General features: G+C 33.9%; 1 protein-coding gene across 1 annotated transcript; it reads left to right on the top strand.

Annotated features, from left to right (window-relative positions):
• The first annotated feature begins 862 nt into the window (after positions 1 to 862).
• On the top strand, positions 863 to 3,001 carry LOC128218487 (cystatin-SN-like). The gene is made up of 4 exons (XM_052926163.1): positions 863 to 998; positions 1,215 to 1,430; positions 2,261 to 2,320; positions 2,750 to 3,001. Exons 2-4 carry the CDS (start codon positions 1,248 to 1,250, stop codon positions 2,876 to 2,878), a joined length of 372 nt encoding a protein of 123 aa, XP_052782123.1. The 5' UTR covers positions 863 to 998; positions 1,215 to 1,247; the 3' UTR covers positions 2,879 to 3,001.
• The last annotated feature ends 7,395 nt before the right edge of the window (positions 3,002 to 10,396 follow it).

The following is a 10,396-nucleotide window of genomic DNA, read 5'->3' as shown; positions in this document are numbered from 1 at the left end:
ATGACTAACAACGCAATTAAGTATAATTTGCAGAACTTAAACTGTCCCAACAAGAGCAAAATCAACGACAGTGATTCATATAATGTTTAATTCATATACTTGTTTGACAATTGATGTAAATAAATATGTTTAAACATTTATCATCAACTAGCGAACAAACAGTGAGCGTGTTTAAAGTACATAAAGCCTTTCCCTTATTATAAATGTTTATTTGTAGTTTTCTCCGCTTGTACTACTTACTTCCAAAACAGACCACGTTTAATATTTTGAAATGCACAACGTGACAGGCACGGCAGGTACACTGATTGGACGCTCGTCATGCAAACGTGCGTTCTCCGTCACGTTACGTTAACAAATTAAAGGGACAAGACAAGAAAACAAATTTGATAAGGGGTTATTGAAATGTTCGTAAACAACATTTTTTTTAATAAATTAGTAAGATACAGAATGAAAACAGTCATGATGTTGCCAGGTTTGTTAAACGATATATCAAAAGTCAGATATACCTACGACATGATGATAAAAAGTGGTTTCTTATATCAGTGTCCTCTGAAATAATAAGTGTGGCATCACTAAACACATGTCTACAACATGTTTCAAATTTTATGAAGTTCATACGTATGTCTAGACTCGTATATATGTTTAACCCCCACTCCCCCTTGTATTATCATGTTAATCATAACGAGGAAATTTGCTCGAGCGTAATATACGATCTGAGAATTTAATGTGTTAAAAGGTGTAATAATTGTTACAGCTGTCAACAAACACTTTTCGGAAGTATACGTAGCTTAAAACGTAAATTAAAAAATGTACGTGTATACGAATGGATTGGTCTTTAATTTGCTAAATTGTTTATTCGCAAGCCCTTCTTGTTTACTTCCTACTCATCCCGCCTTCTTAATTACTAATGTGATCATGTGTTGTATATAAGCTGAATGTTAATAATAGCTTCGTATTGTGGTGAAATTAGTTTGATTATACGAGGACATTTTCATTATGTAAGAATATTGTTGCTGTTTTTGTTTATTATCATTATTATAATTATTATTATTATCATTATTAGTAGAAGTAGTAGTAGTAGTAGTAGTAGTAGTACTAGTAGTAGTAGTAGTAGTAGTAGTAGTAGTAGTAGTAGTAGTAGTAGTAGTAGTAGCGGTATTATTATTATTATTATTATTATTATTATTATTATTATTATCTCATGTTCCTTCCAGATCTTTAACTGATCGCAGGAGAATCCAACAAAAATGCATCCAACAATCTGTGTATTTGTCATGCTCGTAATGGTAGGACATTCGTTGGCCCAAATTCCTGGGGGTTTGACCAACGCTGATACCAACGATGTAGCAATCCGGAGAATGGCTAGAAGAGCTGTTTTTGAAATGGGTAGGGGATATGCGTTGAACACGATCACAAGAGCAAGGACGCAGGTAAACTTGTGTTTTTTTTTATCTCAAGTACGCCTAGGAGAACAACTGAATTTGTGTTCCCCCTAAATGGCAACTGATTACTTAATCAATTGCCATTTAAGGGGAACACAAATTCAGTTGTTCTCCTAGGCGTATATTAATATATAACGTTTAATTGGTTAAATTGTATCGAAGTTGAACTGAATGCTGATGTTTGGAAAGCTTAAAGTGTTTGTTTGAAGTGTGAAATCTTCAAAATGTCCCTACCGGAATGGACAGCCCTCTCAACGACATCCTGAATAGCATATTAAAACTATATCAACTAATACAATACTATAAAGTATCAAAAGCTTGCTCTTGGGTATAGCTACAGTTCAAAATGATACAGGCACTACCGTGTCGTTCGATCGTTATGTTGTTGTTAAAACTGATGTCCATAACTATGGGCCTAATTCTTGAAGCTGGCATTGAAACTGTTTGAACTTAGAAATTGTTGATTATTGCAGATTGGTTTACAAAATTACAATTTTTCTTTGTGTTTTTTCCTTGATTATTTTAAAAACTTGCATTTAAATACGCATGACTGTTTTGACCTAGAAGTGTTTTTGACCGACTTAATGAGTTATTGACGTTTTGTCTGCCTAAGTTAGTTTTATAGAAATGAATTATCGTGGACACTTAGATAATCTCAAAGGAAATACATATATGCATTTCAGTTGTTTTCAAGCTGACGGTTATTTGTTATTCTTGCTTTTGTTTTGTGAAAATAGATGTTTTTTATGCTTATTTTATATGTATATATATATATATATTCTTTTTCACCTGTTGTATAAATGAATGCTTAATTTCAGGTTGTTGCTGGCATAATGTATCACCTTGATTTAGATGTTAACACGAGAATTAGCCCTAGGGTAAGATTCAGTACTTATACTCTCTTTTTTTAAAATGAAGACACTTTGGAATGATGAGTTGATATTACTGTTGTTTAAAAATGAGCATATATTTTGTGTTTATAAACCATATATTAAAAGCAGTCGAGCAGCTTGTATGATACGTTACACATAACATTCGGATTCAAACCGAATATTTAGGGTCCGATTTGTATATGTCACGGCCCTTTGACAACAGACACCAGAATGTATGGTGCAGTGCTATATTAGGGCTGTTGACACGTCATGGGACGTAAAACAACAAGTTTTCATGATTCCACGAGAATGTTTTCATCAGATTCTATCAGATTTGGGGTTTTTACTACCATGAGGAATTTAGCTTTGCTACTACGTGGAACAGCTTTGCAGATCATAATGGTACATAATGATAGCTTTTTATTTATTTTGCAGAATATGAAGTATTGGTCATGTGAAGCCAAGATGCTAGAAGTCCCGTGGTTAAATACCCTCGAACTTGTGGAGTTTCATTGTCGTAAACGTAGTTCAAACATTCAAATGATCTCAGACTATGCTGTTTAACCTGTCTCGTTTAGTCATTTTTCCATTGATGTATTTCTAATTTGTGTAAATTATATTTTTAGATAATGCCACAAATATATGTGTTATGCTGATAATTCAGATAATAAATTGAAAAATATTGAAGCGTATTTTGCATTTCTGAATTGTACGTTATTAGAAAATGCGACTTCATCTGCGAATTTGAGTCCAGGGGAGGTTTTCACGTTAACGGGACTCGCTCATTTAACAGTTTAGATTGTACATGTATTTTTTATTGCAAGACAAAATAAAGTTGGGCAAATCATAAGAAGTGTCAAAACTAAGAGACTGACGGCTGGCACGTGTTGATATATGCTCAAATATTATCTTTGAAGTCCACAATTTTGAAAAACAATACGCTTTTCAACACAAGGGTTCAAGGTTAAGTTATATTTACGTTAGTGTATGAGTCATTGTGGGCGGGTGGTTTTGTTGTCATGGGTTTTCTCATTTTTACTTGACTATCCCGGCCTGTGTTTGCTCCTAATCAAGACCAGAATATTTATTTATTTTATAAAATGCTTCGTGCCAATATTGATGCAAAAAACTACATAAACAAGCTCAGTAGCAAAAAGTTTAAACATAAACCCAGTTTAGTGGCACTGGGCAAACGCCAAAGACATAGAACACAAAATCACAGACAAGAAACATAGAAGAACAGCATAAAACTCCACAAACAGCACAATGCATACATATTATATATATATATATAAAATAGGTATGTTAATCAAGAATTGTTAGGTACCGCCTTGGAACGGTCAGTAAAATGTAAATTTACTGGGGGTTTAAACCAGTGTATGTGCACAAACCTCACTCTTATCCCAACAATCCTTAATAAAGATAAAACGCAAAAGGTAAATCTTATCAAAGTATGCATGAGCGAGATCCTTTAACGACAAAAATAACAAAACAATTAAACTTATTGATTGGATTACATTACAAACTCATGTCAGTATGTAAAACTGGATAATAGAAATTGTTCAATCATGTTTAGAATAGCTATGATTGTCTGATTATACGAAGTATAAATGTTTTCTCTATATGATGGAATTTCCTGACGACGTCACAAATATATACAGTACAGAATGTGTTTTCATATAAGAAATAACTTGCTAGCTCTTCATTGGGTAAACAACATTAAAATGGACAGCACGCGGAAGAGACAGTGGTGGAATACAAGGTAGTCCAGGAGCGATACCCAAGAGACCCTTGATTCTTTTACGTGCTCGGTGTGAAGCACCGATTGGCCGGGTACAACTTTCCTTGGTTAAACAAGTACTGGGTACGCCACTTTTCCAAGCACTATTCTTCAAATGCCGAGCGCCAGGCAAGGGAGCTACTCAATTGTACATGCAGCAACTTATAACGTCCGTCTGTATGACACGGCCAGTGGTTCAACCCACGACCTCCCGCTCCGTAGGTTGACGCTTTTACCATAAGGCCACGGAGACATTTAAAATACTAAAAACAATTAAGTTAATTAAGATATTTATTAAATTTTATAATATAATATGTTCAACTGTTACGAATCGACCAACTGAACGATTGCAAATCTACCAACTAAACAGTTACCAATCGGACCAATCGACCAACTGTACGGTTAACAAATAGCAACAACAAAGATTTGGTTACGAAATGACCATCATTCGTACGAACACTGGCTACTGGATGACGACTTTACGGGCATATATTTATGTAAATATATATTTGTATATATCGTGATGCTAAAGGTTCTCTTTTAATGAAATATGCAAAAGTCAAATCTATGCAGACTCAAGTTTTAAAAGATTATAATAAAATGTTTTCTTCATGTCTACATGTAACACAACTCTAAACTCGAACTTAGTTTATTCGTGATATAAGGCCACCGAATTAAAACATTATACATTGACCAAAGTTATAACAAACTGAACACATAAAGAGAAGTAAAGCTAATTATATGTAGACAAACATGAATATATTGTACTTATATATTGTTATTCGAAATGTACTTGCTATAAAAACACTGTTTTACACAAACAACATATTAACCATAAACGACAGAATATATGAGTTTACTAATCTTTAAATTTCATTATGACTAACAACGCAATTAAGTAAAATTTGCATAAATTATATCCATCGCATAATTTGATAATAAACCGGGAACCAGCCAAGAAGTCGGATCCTTAAAGTATTTAGTGAACACAGAAGGGCATAGCGAGATCTTGTCCCAACAACAAAAGCTAAATTCAACATACTAGCCCCATTTCAGTCGGCATAACATGAGTTAAAGTATCAGCCTATGAATTAACTTGAAGTATTGTACGTCCTCGGACAAGTTACGTAGGCAGAGAGAGGGCCACTTAGTATAACATAGGTATATGTGAGGGCGTTCACATGCGCTTTTTCGATTTTAAACCCGACAAATGATGTGCAGATTTAATGAAACATATAAGATGCCTAGTTTGGTACCGTTAACACGTTCTGCCCACTCCATTTACTCGATTTGCACATATTTAACACTGAATACTGTATGATGAGCAAGAGCAATGTTTTAACAAAGCAATATAGCACAGCGCGTGCTTTTGGTGAACCGCGAATTTCTACAAAAACAAGGCCAATCCATAAGAAGCACTACAGTATCATTGAGATATCATTTTAACCATTCCCAGATAAAGCATTACACAAATGGTGCTTTTATTAACATAACATCACACAATATTTATTGTAATACAAGGCCTCCGGCCCAAAATGAAAATATCAGAGAAGTACAAAATTGTGGTGACAAAATTATGCATAGTTTAAATGTTAAATTTTATAATACAAAATATATCAGAAAATTCTAGCTATGATAGAAAACTACCGATCACGAATGAATTCATCCCTAATAGCAAAAGCCTTTACAATATAGTTTGCAATGGATAATACACTTTGCCTATTGTCGTCTGATAATTACATGTATTTGTAAAACAAGTGAAACGTTATAATTCTATGTTTAAGTTGTTCATTCAAGTATATTTGTCTGACATAACCATACAACGGAAAGAGGAATAACAAGTGGTATTGGTCCACTGTGACATAGACATTTCGTTTCAAACAATAAGGACAAAACCTATAGTCTCGATCAATGTTATTGTGGCGGCTTTTTTCAATTTGTAATACATGATTAGGGCAACGGAAATAAGAAAACGTCTTTTTCAACATAAATGGTAGATCCATGTATCCATTATAATAGGAACGGATTTAAGTTGAATTATTTCTAGTGGTACTCCACTAAAATTGCACTTGTACTGCTTATTTCCAAGAAAGACCACGTTTTACATTTTGAAATACACAACGTGATAGGTCAGGCAGGTGCGCTGATTGAACACTAATCATGCAAACGTACTTTCACCGTCACGTAACGTAACGTGAACAACTTAAAGGGACAAGGCAAGAAAACATGAGTGAATAAGGGGTAATTGGGAAGTTCGCGAAACAACATTATTTAAAAAAAAAACAAGTAAGATACAAAAAGAAAACATTAAATATTCATGAGGTTTCCAGGTATATTTAACGATATATTAAAAGTCAGATACACATGTATAACGGGTGATAGATATTTTTAAACCATTGACAACTTCTATATTTTGCCTAGCAAGTTTTTGAAAACCGAACACGCATTATTATGCGTGCAAATACTGTTGTTGTTTTTTATCCAATTGATATTCAATGTGTGTTTGATATGAGAAAGGTTACGGAAAACTACTTGTATGGGTACTTGTATGTGTGGACTACTTTTTGTGCACCACGTCATTCAGTTATGTGTACATTTAAAAGGGTATGTTGTATACAAGTAACAACGAGCCCTACAATTTCGATTTTTAAGTGAAATATCGTAAATGGACTTTTAACTTTTTCGAAGTATAAGTCAGCTCAAAACATGAACGAGTATATGAGTGGATTGGTCTAAGTTGACTATTCTCGTGCACTACTTGTTTACTTCCTACGCATTCCGCCTTCTTAATTGTCGACATGTGTTGCATATAAGCTAAACGTTCATATAAGCTTCGTAGTGTGGTGAAATTATTTTGATTGCCGAGGACATTAACCTCATTACATTATGTAAGGATATTGTTGTTTTTTGTTAGGTTTTCACTTATTGTAGTTAATTTTAATTATTATTATTATTAGTAGTAGTAGTAGTATTAGTATTAGTATTAGTATTAGTATTATTATTAGTGGTCTTTAAAGTAAGATATTCAGATATTTTACTGGTCGCAGGAGAATCCAACTAAAATGCAGCCCACAATCTGTTTATTTGTCATGCTCGTAATGGCTGGACTTTCTTTGGCCCAAATTCCTGGGCTTGACCGACGCCAATATCAACGATGCAGTTATACAAAGAATGTCTAGAAAAGCTGTTTTGGAAATGGGTAGCGGATATGCGTTGAACACGATCACAAAAGCAAGGAAACACGTAAATGTTGTTGTTGTTTTTTAAGTTATCTCAATTACGCCTGGTAGTTGCTTAAGTATCGAGATCAGGAATAAAGAAAACGGAGGCTAAGGGTATGCATATACATATAACTAAGTGTTTGTTTGAAGTATGAATTCTTCAAAATGTCCCTACCGTAGTGGACACCACCCCGAATAACATATTAACACTAAATCAACTAATAAAATACCTAAACATACCAAAAGCTTGCTCTTGTGTATGAATACAATTCAAAATGATACCCTTTCGTTTGATCGTTACGTTGTTGTTAAAAATGATGCTAATAATTATGAGCCTAGTTCTTTTGAAAAAATGAAGCTGGCAGTAAAACTGTTTGAACTAAGACATTTTTAATTATTGCAGATTGGTTTACTTTATTATCATTTTGTGTGTGTTGATTTCCTTGATTATTTCAAAAACTGGCATTTAAATATGCGTGACTGATATAGACCCGGTTTTTGACCATATTAATGAGTTATTGATGTATTCTTGTCTGCCTGGTGTTAGTTTAATAGAAATGACTTATCGTGAAAGCTTAGATCATCTCAAAAGAAATATGCAGTATAGATGTGGTTTAAGCTGTCGGTTATTTGTTATTTTAGCTTCTGTTTTGTTTAAATAGTTGCGATTTTTGGTGTATAGTTTATATGTGCATATGTTGTTGTTGGTTTTTTTCATCTGTTGATACAAATGTATCCTTGATTTCAGGTTGTTATGGGCTTAATGTATCACCTTGATTTAGATGTTAACACGAGAATAAGTCCTACGGTAAGAATTAGTACTTATACTTTCTTTCTTTTTAAATGAAGAGACTTTGGAAAGATGATTTGATATTAGTGTTGTTTAAAAATGAGTATATATTACTGTTGTTTAAAAATGAGCATATATTTTGTGTTTATAATCAATAAATTAAGAACAATCTAGCAGCTTGTATGATGCGTTTATAAAACCGAAACATATAACATTTGGATCCAAATCGAATATTTCTGGTCCGAAATGTACAGTGTATATGTATCGGCCCTTTGACAAATGACACCAGAATGTATGATGCAGAGCCACATTTGACACGTCATGGGACATAATACAACAACTTATTACGATTCCTCAACAATATTTCAACATACTATCATACTTGGTTTCTTACAACCCTTGAGGGAATTATCTTTGCATCTATGTAGAACAGCTTTGTCATAATGTTTAAAAAAATGATAGGTTTGTATTTATTTCGCAGATTGAGAAGTTTTGGTCATGTAAAGCCAAGATACACGAAGTCTCGTGGTTAAATACCCTGGAGCTTGTGGAATTCCATTGTCGTAAACGTGGTTAAACTATTCAAATGATGCCAGATAAGTTCGTTACACCTGCCTCGTTCAGTCAATTTTTCCATTGATGTGTAGATAATATTTTTAAGATAATGCCACTTATCTAGTTGTAATGCTGATATTCAAATGATAAAATGAAAAATATTGACGTCTTTGTTGTTGTTTGTTTTGTTGTTTGGTTTTTTTTTCGTTTCTTCATTGTAGATTTTATCTAAATGTGACTTCATCTGCGAAAGTGAGTCCTGTGGAGAATTTTACGCTAAATGGACTCGCTCATTTTTGAACACTCACAACATAAATACCTATTAATAGTGTCGTCTGCCTATTTACCACCAAAAATATAGTTTGAGAAAGTTCGGACTATATTAATTGCAAGGTATGTTTCTAATAACCGAGCTAGGCATTATTATTATGCTGGCATTGGTTACATTCTCCATCCTGGTTTTCCTGGTTACACAGCGCCATTAACTGTATTGTCAATTAAATATTAATTTGTCATATACCATCATGCTTCAAAAAACCTTGGGCGGCCCCTGTGGTTGTTTTACACTGGGACTCTTAGATTCATTGTGCTACATATCAGCACCTTTTTAATAAACACAAGATCGTGAATCATAATGATGAAAACCCGTATAAAACCCTGTTCATGCAGCGCTATCAGCGCTTTGATTGTTGTATGCACTTCTTTGTTATGACGAAATAAGTGTGGCAAATTATAAGGAGTGTTAAAACTAAGATACTGATTGCTGGAAAACTTCAATAAATGGCCATATATGCTCAAATATTTCCTATGAAGTTCTCAAGTTAGTAACGCTTTTCAAAAAAGGCTTATTGGTAAAGTTATCGTTAAATGTGTGTAAAATGCCTTGAGGGCGTGTGTTTTGTTGTGTTGTTGTCAGTTTACTAATTTTCTGACTGTACCGGCGTTGGTTCGCTCCCCACCTAAACCAGAATGAATTATTTATATTTAAAATTTCGTTGTTCTGCAATGTATCAAACAGTAAAATAGTTATCATAAAAGTGTTTTCAGATGCATTAACGGGAAAAAATAGTGCCAAAAACAAATTAAACCAAGTGTTTAGATCACCTGGGACAAACTCCCATGGATAACATTCAAAGGCATGGCAGTATGTCAAATTGATAGATGTTTAGAGTAGCTATGATTGGCTGCCTTTACCGCTTATATGAAATGGAAATGTCCGCTTTTTGCTCTTCATTATTAAATTTCCTGACGACGTCACAAATACAGTGTGTGTATACCACGTGATAAATTACGTCATATATGCTACGTCGGAAGGCAATATTTTGCTGAAAATAAAGACTTAAATCAAAGATAACTTTTCGCTTACTACACCATTTTAAAGGAAACAAAGGCCAGTCTATGTCACTTAAAGAGTCCCACCTTTGTTTTATAACCGGAGTTTGATAAGGTGATTAGTTTCATCAAACACTTCGACAAACCTGTTTCCAAAACAATGTTTTAACAGTGCTCCTTCAGACGGCCGTATCGTGAAAAGGTTTGTCAAAGTGATATAAGAAACCAAACCCTCAATCAAAATTTGGAAAAAGACCGAAGGCGGGGCTCCGTAAGCAGCATAGACTGCGCTATGTTTCATTGAAAATGGCAAAGAAAATGAAAAGTTATCATTGTTTTAAGTCTTCAATCGAAGCAAAATATTGCCTTCCGACGTAGCATTTATGACGCAAGAACGGCCTGCT

This window comes from Mya arenaria, chromosome 14, assembly GCF_026914265.1.
Source record: "Mya arenaria isolate MELC-2E11 chromosome 14, ASM2691426v1".
NCBI classification, from domain to species: Eukaryota; Metazoa; Mollusca; class Bivalvia; order Myida; family Myidae; genus Mya; species Mya arenaria.
Note: the sequence above shows the minus strand (reverse complement) of the source record. Positions and strands in the feature narration are given on the sequence as shown.

What these genes read in the sequence shown, in the direction of transcription:
- LOC128218487 (XM_052926163.1), top strand. Translation starts at nt 1,248, where the DNA reads ATGCATCCAACAATCTGTGTATTTGTCATGCTCGTAATGGTAGGACAT. An exon ending in TCACAAGAGCAAGGACGCAG is followed by an intron (nt 1,431 to 2,260) that starts GTAAACTTGTGT and finishes GCTTAATTTCAG; the next exon opens with GTTGTTGCTGGCATAATGTA. An exon ending in ACACGAGAATTAGCCCTAGG is followed by an intron (nt 2,321 to 2,749) that starts GTAAGATTCAGT and finishes TTTATTTTGCAG; the next exon opens with AATATGAAGTATTGGTCATG.